A 17,049-nucleotide genomic window follows, 5' to 3' on the forward strand; every position below is an offset into this window, starting at 1 on the left:
CTTGTAGACCAAACAGCTTTTAAAGGCAATGTTACATATAAAGAACATAATGCATGTAAGGAACATAACTCACTTTAATAGTCACACTTTTCATAATGTCAGAGTGAACACCAGATGAACGAGTATTGCAGTTACTTTAGCACAAGTTAATATCCTCTCTATTTAAATGTGATGTTATATGTTTCGTATATTTTATTAACAATATTAACACTATTTAACTGAAGGAGTGAAGTTGATCTTGGAATATACAGACTATGCCATTTAAAAGCAAATGCAAGCAAATAGCAAAACCTCTCCTCCATAAGTAAATAAAGCTTGAAGAGATATAAAAAAAACATTATGAAATATGCAGGGGAGCTCATTGCTCCCCAACTATATTAAACATTATTGGACATACAAAATCTAAGGTGTGGCATATTTATTCATTTTATGTGCATGGTACCATGTCCACTATTATAAAGATATGGTTTCCTTCACATCAATACAGCTGTTGGTACACATTAGTAGATGATTTAGAAAAAAAGAGAATAATGCATGGAATATTGTGCCATTATCAAGTAGCATACTTTATTTTGGAGTTGTACTGTGAGTATTTTGTTGTATTTTAAATGTGTGTGACTGTCCTTGTCTATCAGTGTTTTGTCACTTGTCATGTGTTGTGTTTTTCTGGACTCCGGGAAGAGTAGCTGTGTCTGCAAAAGCTAATGGGGATCCAAATAAACAAATATAAATACACCTGTATGCTGACAAAGGATACAATATCTGAACTTTTTCAACAGTTCTTTAGGCCTTTCCTAGTTAATCAAGACCCGAACAATACACAAAGCAGTAAGATAGACAGTGTTAGAAAGGGGCAACTGGCTAAGGGAAATGAGTGTAAACTATACCAACATCCAATCTATCATCTTCCCCCTCGTTCCTCTACTCCCGAGAATTACCCCAGACTCAAACGACCCCCTACTTTACCTCCACCATGAGGCTCAACTAAATAGATCGACCTCAATAAAAACGCTTTTGTATCAGGCACGCTTTAGCCCTCTGTCCCCTTCTCCACAGTGAAGCCCTCCACCTTCTCCGTCAGGCCCTCCTTCACTGTGAGGCCCTCAGGCGTACTGCCACACGGACCAGAGGGTCCCCAGGGTGATGCTGTAGGCCAGCATGGCCACCAGGTAGACCCTGAAGAGCAGGACGTCCAGCACGTAGCCCACCTGCAGCCACTCCTTGGCGATGTCCCGGGACTCGTCCCTCTTCTCCAGGAAGCCGCGGATAGATGAGATTTCCTGCAGGATGTTGTCCATGACGGGCGGCGTGTTGTCACGCACCACAGACAGGCCCCCCAGACCCCGCTCCATGATGTCCCCGCCACCACGGCCACTCTCGCAGGTGTGGTGAAGGTGGTGGTGGTGATTGCATCGAGCTGCAAGGGGTCACACAGGGAGAGGGTGGGGGGGTCATATAACATTATTTATTTGTATGTTGAGTATCCAATGTTGTGTTGAGCTTGTGGAGCTAAATGTATATATTGGCTCAAAAAGAGAGACATTGTACCGTATATTGACTATTTCCAAAGTGGGAAAACAAAACTGTAAATGTATATTTTTCTCTTTCTCGCTCTACGATTGGTGTCATAATGATGCTGTATTTTTTCCAATCACTGAACACAGCTGAGAGAGAGAATTCTATAGTGCCTTAGATCCTTCAGCTCACCATGATCTACTGGTCTTTCTTGTCCCTCTCCCTCCTTCCTTTCTCCTAGTCTTCCTTCCTTCCTGCCCCTTCTTTCATATCCTTCTTCCTACCCAACCCGCCTGTAGATGTATTACCTGGGCTGATGTTGTTCTCTTTGTAGTGGCCCAGATGGTCAGAGTCCCTGGACAGCATGGAGCACAGGCTGTGTTTGTTGCGGATGCAGAGGAGGACTGTGGCCCGCTCCAGCACCAAGTGTTTGAGCCATTGGGGTACATGGGGCTGCAGGTCCTGCTTATGCACCAGTCGCACTATCAACACTGTCTCTGTCAAGCTGATCACCAACAGGGCCATGCACACTACAAAGTATACACCTAGAGAGAGAAGGAAAGATCGATATTACCTCTGCACACTGCAAGGTACAGCCTAAAAAAAGCAATGTGTGCATCCCAAATGGCATCCTAATCCCTATGTAGTACACTACTTTTGATCAGGGCCTTTTGACCAGGGCCCCAACAAACATTAGTCCTTCACCACTTACTCAAGCTTGCAATCCCAACCTTAATGACAAATCTGAGCCACAAATGCACCAGCTGCATTTCCAATAGTGTAAAAACTCACGTATTTTGGGGGAGGGATCTGTACTTTATTAGTTATATTTTTTTTTTAAATTTTACTCCAATACATTTCTAAAGAAAATATGTACTTTTTGCTCAAATATATTTTCCCTGACACCCAAAAGTACTTTAATTTCAAATGCTTAGCAGGAGAGGAAATTATAAAATTCATGAATTTATCAGAACATGTGGTCATCCCTACTGCCTCTGATCTGACGGACTCACTAAACACAAATGCTTAATTTGTAAATTATGTTGGAGTGTGCCCCTGGCTATCTGTAAACAAGAACAAAACAAACATCTGGTTTGCTTAATAAAGTTGTATTTTATTGGGTGGCTTTCACTTGAGTCATTTTCTATTAAAGATCTAACCACGTTTCCATCTGCAACTTTTATGCTAGTAAAGTCATACCGTAAAAATAAAAATAACCGGAAGTTTCGGTACAATTTTATAAATACAGACAGATAATTTGTTTGTCCGACATGGTGGACTCTTTTTGTCTGTAAAAAATTACTTGTGCGAGAAATGGTGGTGGAAATACCTTGATGCGCAAATATTGACGTATTAACCATTATATCAAAGTAAACTTGGAGTCACGAGACGATATGTTGTGTGGTCCTCCAACTATGGCTCGGGGAAACAATGCAGTTTATTAGTCTACAGATTTAAATAAGTGATGAACTTCACAAGGTGGTGAAAGTGCATGGTGATGAGTTTGATGCTCATTTCCAATAAATATCAAGGGTCTTATTCTGGTGACATGAAGATTGATGCTTTACTGCCATTGACAAATATTCTCACGATTATCCATAATCATGTATACTAGCCCACCCGCACAGCCTAATCGCACTGTATCTGCGAACTGTTGCCTAGAGCGTACGTAGGCACATTTGCTATTTAACGCAACCGTTTTTGTGACAAAACTATCAGTTGAGTTGAAAAGGCGATGGAAACACATTGAACTTACGATTTTTATTTGGTACAAGAAAACGGAAAATTACATTTTGTGTGCTCTACGTCATCACGCACTGATTTATCCACAACAAGTTTGTTTGGTGGAAACACCACTGGCGGGAAAATGTGCATATTTTATTTATACATATTTTAAAATATTTGCATGGAAGTCGATCGCCAACTGAATGGAATAGCTAGTGTGATTGTTTTCAATTAAAATTGTAAAAAATAAACAAATAGCTTCTCAGCTAAGAGCAATTTCTCAAGCAAGAATTTGAGTGGGGAATACAGAAAATGTGCCGTTATTGGGCAGAGAGGTTTGGAACTCTTTCTTATTGGTCTAATAACTCGTTTACCGCATGGTGATGTCATCGAAAGGCCAAAATGTCCTCCCACTAAAACAGGTTGACATTTCAGGCTTTTCAAACACCTCTTACACTAAAAGAGCATTATCATCTTTTTTACAATTTCAGGGTATTATTCCAACCTCATAGTATGGAAATGTATATAAAAACACAGGTAAATCATGTTTTTGACTGCACTGAGTCTTTAAGATATCTTTGCTTTTACTCAAGTAGGACAATTGGGTACTTTTCCAACCACTGTGCATTTCTCTATCTGACCTATGAGCGGCGTCCCGATGGCGGTGGCGGGCAGCGTGTCAGAGACGATGATGAGGAAGACTGAGTATCCCAGAAGCAGGGTGATCTTGAAGGACACCCTCTCTCCACTGTCCGGAGGGAGATAGAAGCCTACCAGGTCCATCACCATCAGGAAGATGCTGGGCAGCAGCAGGTTCACAGTGTAGAACAGAGGTCTGCGTCGGATCACCACCTGATCACGTTCATCATGATCATCATCATCAATAGAGCAGTAAATGAACATAAATTAGTCATGAACAGGTAGGTACGCACTTCCACATCGATAGTAGTTACAGATATCTGGCAAAACAATGTTTTGATGGTAGACAACAATATACCCACAGATTCTAGCAATGACCCTGAAAGTGAGGTGGGAGTGCACACACTATAGATCACCTATAGATCCTCAGTCATATACTTTTGTTAATTTTCAGAAAAGTAAGCCTGTTTTCTTTGTTTGACACATAAGAAAAACAACCATTCTCAATACATATTTAATGCAGCTGAAGATGATCTAATAAAGCCTCTTGCAGTAGAGGTCAAAGTTAATATCTCATATAGTTCTATATTTTTATATTATAGTATTACATTTACATTTATCTAGTATATCTCCTTACTGAAGGTCTTGCCTTTCTGTCATGTTCAGTTGGTTTTGAGTAAATGGAATAAGCGAAGATATTGTGTACATGCAGGTGTTGAGGGGGTTTTGAATAATTGAAAAGTATACCATACTGCACATAATTTGAACAGGTGTAGATACTTGCTAAATTGATGTGGTGATCTTTGCAAACCCAATATTGTGCTCTTTTAACTATTGCTATTTATTTAATCATCACTCACAGGGTTGCAAGATAACTTTCGCCAAATTCCCAGGTTTTCCAGAAGTCCTGGTTGGAAGATTCCTGGAATCAGGAGGGAATAAGCACAAAAACCAGGATTTCTGGGAAACCTGGAAATTTGGCGAAAGTTTTTTGCAAAAAAAAATTTGCAACCCTAACCATTCTTCTACTTGACTAGGTCAGTCTTTGCCAAATAATATCTTTCCATAACCTGTCTTGAATACATAAATACAAGGTAATGAATGATTATATTATGCATACTCACATTGAACTTCATCTCTGCATAGGAGTCAATGTTGTCCAGACTGAAGCGCTTGTATTTAGACAGGACGTGAAGAAGCTCCCACTCCCCCTGGTTCATGAAGACACTCTTGTCCACCTTGAGTTCCTCTGCGCTCCTCATCAGCTTGAGATCGATGTCATTAACTACAGACACAGAGGAGACCGAGACCAGTGGGTTCAGATCAATGTAAGTTATGTAATGGACATTATCAACTGTACCCTGCCACAGATTATTTTTTAGTTTTTTAGCGGGGTGAAAATGGTGTAGCATGTAGCATCTGGCACTGATGACATAGAATACATTTATATTGAGGTTATTTTGAAACAAAAGTAGAAGACAAATGACATCCTAATTCCAGGAACTATCAAGATGGAAGTAACAAAACAATAGAGGACTAAGACTGAGTAAGGGCATGAAGGGCATTCTTACCTGGTACTTTTGTGCAGTTGTCTACAGTACTTAAGTAAAAAATACTTTAAAGTACTACTTAAGTAGTTTTGGGGGGTATCTGTACTTTACTATTTATATTTTGACAACTTTTACTTTTACTTCACTACATGAAAATATTGTAGTTTTTACTCCATACATTTTCCTTGACTTCCAAAAGAGCCAGCGGCCCACGCCAACAATCTGTAAACTTTTAAAAAAACAAGATAATTGTGCCGTCTGGTTTGATTCAAATTTGAAACTATTTATACTTTTACTTTTGATACATAAGTCTATTTTTTGCAATTCAATTTACTTGTGGTACTTAAGTATATTTAAAACCAAATGCTTTGTATTTTACTCAAGTAGTATTTTACTGGGTGACATTCACTTTTACTTGAGTCATTTTTTAAGAAGATATCTTTACTTTTACTCAAGTATGACAATTGGGTACTTTTTCCACCACTGCTGTATGTGCAGTTGAAAAGCCTTACCTCACATGCAAATTACTACACAACTAAATAACACATGTCTTACGGGTATGGAGCCAGCTCTGAAAAGTCAGGCTGCAGTTCTGGACGTCGAATGGGAAGTTGTAGATGTTGAGAGTGCAGGCGGTCACCACCTGGATAGGCTTGTAGTTGCGCACTAGTCCATAATGGGTCACGTACACATAGGGAATGTCCGGAGACTTCCCCACATCCACACTGAGAGATTACGAAACACAACAACTCAAAGCAAAAAGATGTTTGTGGCTGATTCAGACAACTAATATTTTAGCGTAGGCTAAGTCACACTTTACATGTTACTTTGGTAATGCTTTATCAAAGTATCCAATTTTATCAGTTTACATCAGCAGATAAATTATACTTTTTTATACATCATTTTACGTGACTAAAATGATGTTATCTGTGGCCTCATGCGTTGTCCTACCCCCACAATAACGAAACACTGTAGGCTACTTACAACTCGTTGATTAGTATGTCAGGCACCCACACATTCGCAGTCGGTATGGACATTTGATTCACATCATCAAAATCCTCTGGGTTCCATACCAAGAATTCGTCTGTCCATTCCTGATAAAGACTTGTAGCATTATTTCCTGATACAGAGTTATAGCATAAGCGCAATAAGCATGGTCTAGTATTAATAATTCATGAATGAATAAGTATTGTATAAAGGCTTATAACTAGTTCCTCTGATAAGATGTTTGATACATGTCCAAAGGTGAGGATATCCAATGTTCTGCTGTACTTTTAGGAATGTTTTAAATGCTTGGAAACGTTTATTCAACCAAATCCATTAGTTTAAATAGTTATTATACTGTTACAAATAGTTATGTCTTACCTGCCTGTACCATATATATGTTGTCAGAACCTGGTTCTTCTCATCCTGTTGTAAAACACAGCAGCACACAGAGGAAATAGTGAAGATCTACATAGGCTACACACTGTCTCAGTATACGGAACTCTTCTACTATCTGATTTATACGGCATACCACACTGAGGATAGAGTACACCATAAGGTCGATGGCCACCATTGTGCAATTTCGCCAGTTGCGCACGGGTCGCACACCCTTCTTGTACCCAGCACTCAAGTATTCGGAGAGGCGTACCAAGGTGGCATTGGCAAAGCGTCCGGTATTATTGCTCAGTTTCTTGACTAAAACAAGTAAAACACATTGTTACAGCATATGGATTTAAACATAATGCTATCCACTAAAATGCAACATCTTAAGGGTTGTACAATTATTATGTTGTGTTAGCCTATAGAAAATAGCAACCTCAGTCAAAAACGCCACAGCCTATATGGAATGATTTACCTGTGCAGGCTCTCGCGGTGCCTTGAATCAGAAGCAAGACCAGCACTGTCCAGAGTGCTGAAACTCTCATTGTGACCAAAGTTTCACTTCACCGCCTTAAGCTTGCCAATAATGAGCAGCGCTCAGCTTTGAGATGTAGCGGTCAACTGGCGCCGCCCGAGACCCATATTCAGGATTGTTGACTGTAAGCCCAATGTCTACTGTATCATATGTTAGTTAAATTAGGTTTCCTGCTTTCTGGATAAGGCTGGCTTAGCCAGCTGATGTAACTATGAATATGAGGGTGTGTTCATCGTTAATTTGATGATGAGGATTGGAAGCAGTGGAGGTTATGTCACCACCTGCCCTGAGCAGATAACTCCGAGCAATCATACTATTTACAGTATCTGATCGTGTAGCCAGATGTCTCTGTCTGGATCAAGTTTCATGTGGGATATTGGCATTTTTCTTTCAACTCAATCCTCAATATCTTTCATACTGTGGGGAAATGATTGATCTCTATAAAATTCCAAACACAGTATGATGTAGGCCAAGTCTATGATCTAGTTGTATGTAACCTATAACTGCGTTAAGACATTGATTTCCTGAACATACAGAAGAGCATAGGCCTATTTTCTCTTGAGCTTGTTTTTCAACATTGGCATATGGGAGGTCAAGTGCAGATCGGTTTTCTCTTCTCTCACTAACAAGACCGAACTGACATTTGATACTGATGTTAGACATTATTTTGTTAATTTGTTCACTAGGTTAGCCTATCATTTAAATCATTTGATATCTTAAACTGTGTATGTTGGGGAAATACATACTGTAAGCTATAAAGAAATAGAGTCGCACACTTATATTTAACTCCCAGTAATTTATTTGGTAAAACGCCAACATTTCAGCATCACTGTGCCCTCTTCAGGGTAATGACATTACACTAAATTATTTTCTCTGGGTGTGCGCCAGCTCATGCTTTTAATTAGGGGAAACACGTACTGAAATCTACAACAACATTGCATTTATGACTTTTATTATGTGATTGGACGAGATAATACCATTGAAAAAATAATGTCCATTTATGACACACACAAAAACACTTGAAAATATGTAGTCTCTTTTATTAAGGATTAACATTGCAGGCTGTTAAAAGCGTACAGGTGTATTAAGAGCAAACCAGACATTTTCTTGGATAGAAACCTTTACTCACTGTACTGGCTGGAGGCTTTGATATGATTCTAAAACATCTATATCCCTGTATAACACCAGCTAAAAACAGGATAAACAATCAAACCAAGAGCCACAGTTGATTTAAATAAAAAACTTGCAACAGGACTTGCTTGATATGATGGGGAATAAGAAGTTACATCACAAGTATGAATGTACAATATAACATTACAACAAACAATAACCATTATTAATTTCTCTTCTCAACTCAGAGGTGTCCATACAACCGGTTGTAATGTGATCTGCTCAAAGAAAAATGTCTGCTGTTCAAGTGAAAATTCTATTTACAAAGATTGTTCCCAGCCAAGGGTTTTATGAGTAGCTCATGTGTCTTTTTATGACTATCAGTGAACCAACAGGGAATGCAGTTGCCTAAGCTTTGAATGTGCTTTATTGATTTGGTACGAGTTTCAGGGGAGCATGGTGATTCAAGTTAATGTGGAATAACATCACATTGACGTTGCGGAATGTACCCGGAGAATAGGAGTAAGATATCTTTTTATGAAGATCTTCAGTTGAAGGAATATGTTAATACATCAGCCCATATTGATTTATGGGCACCATCTTCCAATTGTAAATGGGAATACAGTGTTCACTTAATAGCTTCTAGCTACAGTATCAAAAGAAAGGGGGAGAAAAGGGATTAAGTCGCCCTCATCAATAACACTAAAAAGACTTAACATTTTGTTGAAGAAAAATACATTTTTTTCTCCTCATGCCGATAACATTTGAACAACAATTCCTCCTCTCCTCATGCAGAGCTCCAGCTGGCCCACAGTAGCAGCAGAGTGCTGGCGTAGACAACCAGGATGAACAGGTAGACTCGGAAAAGAAGGATGTCCACCTTGCAGCAGAGGGCCACCCAGTCGGCCTGGGCCAAATCGTCACTCTCCCCTTCTTGCAGGTAGAGCCGCAGGGCCACCACCTCCTGGAGCAGCCTCTCCAGCCGTGGAGCACTCTCCTGGAGCTCGCTCAGGGACAGTAGGTCCTCCTCTGGAGCCAGGTCAAACTCATAGCCTGGAGGGACGACATGAACTGTAAGTGGGGTGATAAAGGGTGATGATGGGGTTGGACAAATTAATGTCCAAAGAGAACATATTTATTTTTTCCCTAAAGACAAGATTTTGTTGCTACATCGCAATCAAGGTAAATGACTAGGTGTATGTGTAGACACTGTAAAGATGTATAATTTATATTATTATTTATATTATTCATTTGATGTTAACACAGAGAAAGATGTTGTCAACATATAAACGTGTCAGAGCTGGCCATTACAAATGAAAGGGAATCAGAAATCTGAGGTAAGTAAATCTGTGTTAAGTTAGGAAAACAACCACCTGCTAAGTGTTTGTTTGTCATACCTAGTCACTCTCTGATGTCCTATGACCTAGAAATATAAAGCTTCTCAACAACACATCCTCCCTCTCACCACTCTCCCTCTCACCCCCACACTGATCCACGTCGACCAGCGTTTTGACAGAGGTGAAGTTGCTCTCGAGGAAGGTCTGGCTGGACGAGCCGTACTTGTCGAGGAGGCAGGCGGACACTGACATCTCCTTGACCTCCTTCTCGTTGTGGTGGAGGAGCTTCACCACAAAGATGGAGATGGATAAATTCAGCACAAGCAGCGCCATGCAGACCGCAAAGAACACACCTGTAGGATGGAAAACACCAAACAACAACACCTCAACAACACCTGTTAGAAATGTCTCAAGACATTTCACAAAGCATTGGCCATGGCTGGGTATGAATGGCATGCTTGGTGTGTCAAACAATATTAGAGAAAGTTCAAAACAAAGATGAGGAAAGGAGCTGGTGTAGGATACCTATGAGTGGTGTTCTGATGGCGGTGGCAGGCATCTCGTTCATCAGGTTGACCCTGAAGACTGTGTAGCCCAGGAGGATGCTGGTCTTAAAGGTGATACGGGTGCCACTGTTGGGCGGCAGATAGAAGCTGATGACGTCCACCACCATGAGGAAGATGCTGGGGATGAGCAGACTCACCACGTACAGCAGGGGGCGCCGGCGGATCAACACCTGACCAGCGAGCGGGAAAGAGTGAGAGCGAGCGGGAAAGAGTGAGAGCGAGCGGGAAAGAGTGAGAGCGAGCGGGAAAGAGTGAGAGCGAGCGGGAAAGAGTGAGAGCGAGCGGGAAAGAGTGAGCGAATATGACTTTGATTGATTTCAACTCACTTTCCTCAACTGAACCCACAAGAAAACTCTAGTCGATAGTATTACCCTCCTATTCTCTTCCGGTGCCCAAAAACACACAAATCCCCTCAACAAACACTTTTACAACGAGTCATAGTGTAAATGTAACCCAAGTAAGTCCTGCTGGATAGACAATCCATCATTAAGTGCCCTTCTGAGCTGAATGTAGAACAGCAGCCCTGCCTAGCCTATCTTCTCAGACCCACCTGCGCCGGGCCAAGAGCCCATTTCTCTGGCAGAACAAGACGGCCATTGATCAGCTGCCACAGAGACAGCCTCATTATGGTGCCTCTCTCTCTCAGCATGCTGGACGCGCCTCAGCCTCATCTATTAGCATTAGCGCTTAATCCCGTCTGTGAAGCCCTGGCTGATCCCTTTAACTTCCTCACAGCAGGAGGACAAGGAGGATGGGATGGCAAAAAAACTGCTGTCGCTACTCAATCTGCTTTAGTTGTCATTGTACAGTCACATTCTCCCTACAAGAGAAGTGTGTACTTTTTTTGTTGCATAGACATCAAGCCGTTTAGAAAATCCCACTATCACACCTATTCTCTATTTACCGACTGGCTGGATATGCTTTGCTGTGTAAGTCGATACAGATTGCACTAGACGTATAGGTCATATTTGTATTCCTTAAATTACTTTAATTCAAATCGAGTATCTAAAGGGAAACAAGAGAGATATCTGGTAAACGGTAGGCACACACGTTGAACTGGATGTGGGCGTAGTCTCTGTCGTCCAGGCGGAGATGCCAGTAGCGGGAGGGCACAGACAACAGTTCCCACTCGCCATCGTCCATAAATGACTTCTGATCATTTGCGATCTCCTCCGCACTCCTCCACAGTGTCAGGTTCACCTCATTCACTGCATACACGATGGTAAAGGTCAAGGGATGGAGTTTAATGACACAAGCCTTAATGACACTCAGTCAATATGACCTGCTATTGATTTGATACTACACTGCTCAAAAAAATAAAGGGAACACTAAAATAACACATCCTAGATCTGAATGAATGAAATATTCTAATTAAATACTTTTTTCTTTACATAGTTGAATGTGCTGACAACAAAATCACATAAAAATGATCAATGGAAATTAAATTTATCAACCCATGGAGGTCTGGATTTGGAGTCATACTCAAAATTAAAGTGGAAAACCACACTACAGGCTGATCCAACTTTGATGTAATGTCCTTAAAAAAAGTCAAAATGAGGCTCAGTAGTGAGTGTGGCCTCCACGTGCCTGTATGACCTCCCTACAACGCCTGGGCATGCTCCTGATGAGGTGGCGGATGGTCTCCTGAGGGATCTCCTCCCAGACCTGGACTAAAGCATCTGCCAACTCCTGGACAGTCTGTGGCGTTGGTGGATGGAGCGAGACATGATGTCCCAGATGTGCTCAATCGGATTCAGATCTGGGGAACGGGCGGGCCAGTCCATAGCATCAATGCCTTCCTCTTGCAGGAACTGCTGACACACTCCAGCCACATGAGGTCTAGCATTGTCTTGCATTAGGAGGAACCCAGGGCCAACCGCACCAGTATATGGTCTCACAAGAGGTCTGAGGATGTTGAATGAAGAGAGACCGAAATGCAGCGTGTAGGTTACTCATGTCTTTAATGAAATAAATACGGTACATGAAATAACTGTATAAGAAAACAACAAACGGAACGTGAACTAATTACAGCCTATCTGGTGACTAACACAGAGACAGGTACAAACACCCACAAAATACAACGCGAACTCAAGCTGCCTAAATACGGTTCCCAATCAGAGACAACGATAAGCAGCTGACTCCAATTGAGAATCGCCTCAGGCAGCCAAGCCTAACTAGACACACCCCTAATCATACACAATCCCAATTACCACAAACCCCAATACGAAAACATAACATATAAACCCATGTCACACCCTGGCTACCCAAACATATACCAAAAACACAAAATATAATGACCAGGGCGTGACAGAACCCCCCCCCCCTCTAAGGTGCGGACTCCGAGACACACCTCAAGAGCATAGGGAGGGTCCGGGTGGGCGTCTGTCCATGGTGGCGGTTCTGGCTCGGGACGTGGACCCCACTCCATTAATGTCCTATTTCCTCTCCTTCGCGTCCTGGGATAATCCACTTTCTCCGCCGACCATGGCCTAATAGTCCTCACCCTGATACCCACATAACTGAGGGGCAGCTCGGGACCGAGGGGCAGCTCGGGACCGAGGGGCAGCTCGGGACAGAGGGGCAGCCCGGGACCGAAGCAGCCCGGTACTGAGGGGAAGCCCGGTACTGAGAGGCAGCCCAGTACAGAGAGGAAGCCTAGTACTGAGAGGAAGCTCAGTACTGAGGAAGGTCAGGCAGGTAGTAGGCTCCGGTAAATCCTGGCTGGCTGGTGGAACTGAATGATTCAGGTTGTCTGTTGACGCTGGGCCGACTGGCGACGCTGGGCCGACTGGCGGCGCTGGGCAGACTGGGAGCACTGGGCAGACTGGGAGCACTGGGCAGACTGGGAGCACTGGGCAGACTGGGAGCACTGGCGGCGCTGGACAGACAGGAGACTCCGGCAGCGCAGGAGAGGAGAAAGGCTCTGGCTGCGCTAAACAGGCGAGGCACACTGGACGCGCTGGGCCGACTGAGAGCACCGGCGGCGCTGGACAGACAGGAGACTCCGGCAGCGCAGGAGAGGAGAAAGGCTCTGGCTGCGCTAAACAGGCGAGGCGCACTGGACGCGCTGGGCCGACTGGGAGCACTGGCGGCGCTGGACAGACAGGAGACTCCGGCAGCGCAGGAGAGGAGAAAGGCTCTGGCTGCGCTGAACAGGCGAGGCGCACTGGAGGCCTGGTGCGTGGTGTTGGAACTGGTGGTACTGGAGCGAGGACACGCACAGGAAGCCTGGTGCGGGGAGCTGCTACCGGAGGACTGGTGTGTAGAGGTGGCTCTGGATAGACCGGACCGTGCAGGCGCACTGGAGCTCTTGAGCACCGAGCCTGCCCAAGCTTACCTGGCTCGACGCCCACTCTAGCCCGGCCAATAGGAAGGGCTGGTATGTGTCACAGCTGGCTCTGCACCCGCACTGGGAACACCGTGCGCTCCATAGCATAACACGGTGCCTGCCCGGTCTCTCTAGCCCAACGGTGAGCACAGGGAGTATGCGCAGGTCTCCTACCTGGCATAACTACTCTCCCCTCTAGCTCCCCCCCAATACATTTTTTGGGGTGACTTTCCAGTTTCCAACCGCGTCGCCGTGCTGCTTCCTCATACCTGCGCCTCTCCGCTTTAGCTGCTTCTATTTCCTCCTTGGGACGGCGATATTCTCCCGGCTGCGCCCAGGGTCCTTTACCGTCTAATTCCTCCTCCCATGTCCAAATCTCCAAATGGTGCAGTCTCTCCCACTGCAACTGTTCTTCACGATTAACAGGGAGAGTAGGCTCAGGTCTGACTCCTGACTCAGCCACTCTCTCTCTGCGCTTTCCCCCGTTACTTTCCGTTTTCGCTCTGTATAGCCGTGCTTTCCTTCTCAAATCCATACGTCTATAGCCCTCCTCGCATTGCTGTAGGGAATCCCAGGCGGCTCCTGCACTCGCTCTGGGTCGGCCGCCCACCTGTCGATTTCTTCCCACGTCGTATAATCCCTGCTTCTGCTTTCCATAACGTCCTCCTTCAGATCCTGCCAGTTCACATGCTGCTCGGTCTGTGAGTGGTGGGTGTTTCTGTAATGACTTTCATCTGTTGAATGAAGAGAGTCAGACCGAAATGCAGCGTGTAGGTTACTCATGTCTTTAATGAAATAAATACGGTACATGAAATAACTGTATAAGAAAACAACAAAAGGAACGTGAACTAATTACAGCCTATCTGGTGACTAACAGAGAGACAGGTACAAACACCCACAAAATACAACTCGAACTCAGGCTGCCTAAATACGGTTCCCAATCAGAGACAACGATAAGCAGCTGACTCCAATTGAGAATCGCCTCAGGCAGCCAAGCCTAACTAGACACACCCCTAATCATACACAATCCCAATTACCACAAACCCCAATACGAAAACACAACATATAAACCCATGTCACACCCTGGCTACCCAAACATATACCAAAAACACAAAATATAATGACCAGGGCGTGACAATGGCAGTCAGGCTACCTCTGGCGAGCACACGGAGGGCTGTGCGGCCCCCCAAAGAAATGCCACCCCACACCATGACTGACACACCACCAAACCGGTCATGCTGGAGGATGTTGCAGGCAGCAGAACGTTCTCCACGGCGTCTCCAGACTGTCACGTCTGTCACATGCTCAGTGTGAACATGCTTTCATCTGTGAAGAGCACAGGGCGCCAGTGGCGAATTTGTCAATCTTGGTGTTCTCTGGCAAATGCCAAACATCCAGCACGGTTTTGGGCTGTAAGCACAACCACCACCTGTGGACGTCGGACCCTCATACCACCCTCATGGAGACTGTTTCTGACCGTTTGAGCAGACATCCACATTTGTGGCCTGCTGGAGGTCATTTTGCAGGGCTCTGGCAGTGCTCCTCCCGATCCTCCTTGCAAATAGGCGGAGGTAGCGGTCCTGCTGCTGGGTTGTTGCTCTCCTACGGCCTCCTCCACGTCTCCTGATGTACTGCCCTGTCTCCTGGTAGCGCCTCCATGCTCTGGACACTACGCTGACAGACACAGCAAACCTTCTTGCCACAGCTCTCATTGATGTCCCATCCTGGATGAGCTGCACTACCTGAGCCACTTGTGTTGGTTGTAGATTCCGTCTCATGCTACCACTAGAGTGAAAGCACCGCCAGCATTCAAAAGTGACCAAAACATCAGCCAGGAAGCATAGGAACTGAGAAGTGGTCTGTGGTTATCACTTGCAGAACCACTCCTTTATTGGGGTGTCTTGCTAATTGCCTATAATTTCCACCTGTTGTCTATTCCATTTGCACAACAGCATGTGAAATTTGTCAATCATTGTTGCTTCCTAAGTGGACAGTTTGATTTCACAGAAGTGTGATTGACTTGGAGTTACATTGTCTTGTTTAAGTGTTCCCTTTATTTTTTTGAGCAGTGTAAATCAAATGACTAACTACTGTAATTACTAAATACTGTATGTATGATAGCCTAATGCATGCATTTTGTCTATGAAAATATATTCCATTATTATTTTGCCCTTCTAATTTTTTGTTACTGCCACGTCATCCATCTGTGCAGATCCAGATGTGTCATTTGACTGGGTAGCTACGTTAGCATGTTTACATCTCTCTAGGCTAACCTGAGTGAAGCATCTGGATCTGTCATTTGACTGGGTAGCTACGTTAGCATGTTTACATCTCTCTCTAGGCTAACCTGAGTGAAGCATGTGGATCTGTCATTTGACTGGGTAGCTACGTTAGCATGTTTACATCTCTCTCTCTAGGCTAACCTGAGTGAAGCCAGCTGCGGAAGGTCAGCGTGCAGTTCTGCTTATCGAAAGGGAAGGCGTACAGCTCCAGGTCACATGCAGACACCACCTGGATGGGTTTGTTGTTCTTCACCATCCCGGACGAGTTGACATACACATAGGGGATGGCAGGGGACTCCCCTACATCCACACTAACAGGGGGAGGACCACAGACTTATGGGTAAGATGGGAGTTCCAGCTGCTTACAGTATGTTGAACATGAGACACGGACCCCAACATGCTGACCAGACCGCGTGTGTGCCATTGTGTGCATGTTAATTTTGTCCATCCACACCAGACGCGATCAGGACACGCAGGTTGAAATATGAAAACAAACTCTGAATCAACTATATTAATTCGGGGACAGGTCGAAAAGCAAACATTTATGGCAATTTAGCTAACTAGCTTGCTGTTGATAGCTAATTTGTCCTGGGATATAAACATTGGGTTGTTATTTTGCCTGAAATGCACTAGGTCCTTTACTCCGACAATTAATCCACAGATAAAAGGGTAAACCGAGTTTGTTTCTAGTAATCTCTCCTCCTTCAGGTTTCTTCTTCTTCATTGGACTTTTTATGGTGGTTGGCAACCAACTCTGAGGTGCATTACCACCACCGACTGGAGTGTGGACCTCAGTTCACCTTTCAATAACCCACATGGGTGAGGAGATGGGAGAGGTGGGACTTGCAGTGCATCAAGCATCACAAATAGAACCAAGTTTTACTTTAGCGCCTGAATGCAATGATTTAATAACATGTATGTGTACATTTATTTTTCAACGCACGAGTGGTCAGCATGTTAGGGTCAGAACACTTGTCTGTCATTTTAAAGTAAAAGGCCAAATATTTCTGAGAAGAGTCTGAGGGTATTGAGTAATGTGAGGGTATTGAGTAATCCAATGGCATGTTATGTAATTTCAACAGGAATACATATGGTGT

The 17,049-nt window shown here is 43.9% G+C and overlaps 2 protein-coding genes across 2 annotated transcripts; both read right to left on the reverse strand.

The window, feature by feature from the left end:
* Nucleotides 1-691: 691 nt before the first annotated feature.
* On the reverse strand, nt 692-7,339 carry htr3a (5-hydroxytryptamine (serotonin) receptor 3A). Its single transcript, XM_046305798.1, has 9 exons — nt 7,270-7,339; nt 6,946-7,109; nt 6,795-6,839; nt 6,414-6,523; nt 5,985-6,154; nt 5,004-5,164; nt 3,882-4,092; nt 1,824-2,060; nt 692-1,417 (listed from the first exon to the last, which is right to left on the reverse strand). The coding sequence occupies exons 1-9, from the start codon at nt 7,337-7,339 to the stop codon at nt 1,104-1,106; spliced, it is 1,482 nt and encodes a 493-aa protein (XP_046161754.1). The 3' UTR covers nt 692-1,103.
* Nucleotides 7,340-8,218: 879 nt separating this feature from the next.
* On the reverse strand, nt 8,219-16,681 carry LOC123999563 (5-hydroxytryptamine receptor 3B-like). Its single transcript, XM_046305457.1, has 5 exons — nt 16,094-16,681; nt 11,393-11,550; nt 10,302-10,512; nt 9,920-10,129; nt 8,219-9,492 (listed from the first exon to the last, which is right to left on the reverse strand). The coding sequence occupies exons 1-5, from the start codon at nt 16,206-16,208 to the stop codon at nt 9,227-9,229; spliced, it is 960 nt and encodes a 319-aa protein (XP_046161413.1). The 5' UTR covers nt 16,209-16,681; the 3' UTR covers nt 8,219-9,226.
* Between the last annotated feature and the right edge of the window lie 368 nt (nt 16,682-17,049).

Source organism: Oncorhynchus gorbuscha, linkage group LG16 (assembly GCF_021184085.1).
Source record: "Oncorhynchus gorbuscha isolate QuinsamMale2020 ecotype Even-year linkage group LG16, OgorEven_v1.0, whole genome shotgun sequence".
Taxonomy (NCBI): domain Eukaryota; kingdom Metazoa; phylum Chordata; class Actinopteri; order Salmoniformes; family Salmonidae; genus Oncorhynchus; species Oncorhynchus gorbuscha.

Bases quoted from the DNA above. Each gene is read 5' to 3' on its own strand.
- htr3a (XM_046305798.1), bottom strand. From the start codon at position 7,339: ATGAGAGTTTCAGCACTCTGGACAGTGCTGGTCTTGCTTCTGATTCAA. The intron at 6,155-6,413 runs GTAAGTAGCCTA...GTAATCTCTCAG, and splicing joins GACATACTAATCAACGAGTT to TGTGGATGTGGGGAAGTCTC. The intron at 1,418-1,823 runs GTAATACATCTA...GACCCCTTGCAG, and splicing joins AGAGAACAACATCAGCCCAG to CTCGATGCAATCACCACCAC.
- LOC123999563 (XM_046305457.1), bottom strand. From the start codon at position 16,208: ATGGTGAAGAACAACAAACCCATCCAGGTGGTGTCTGCATGTGACCTG. The intron at 10,513-11,392 runs GTGTGTGCCTAC...CTCGCTGGTCAG, and splicing joins ACGCCCACATCCAGTTCAAC to GTGTTGATCCGCCGGCGCCC. The intron at 10,130-10,301 runs GTATCCTACACC...TCCATCCTACAG, and splicing joins CATCAGAACACCACTCATAG to GTGTGTTCTTTGCGGTCTGC.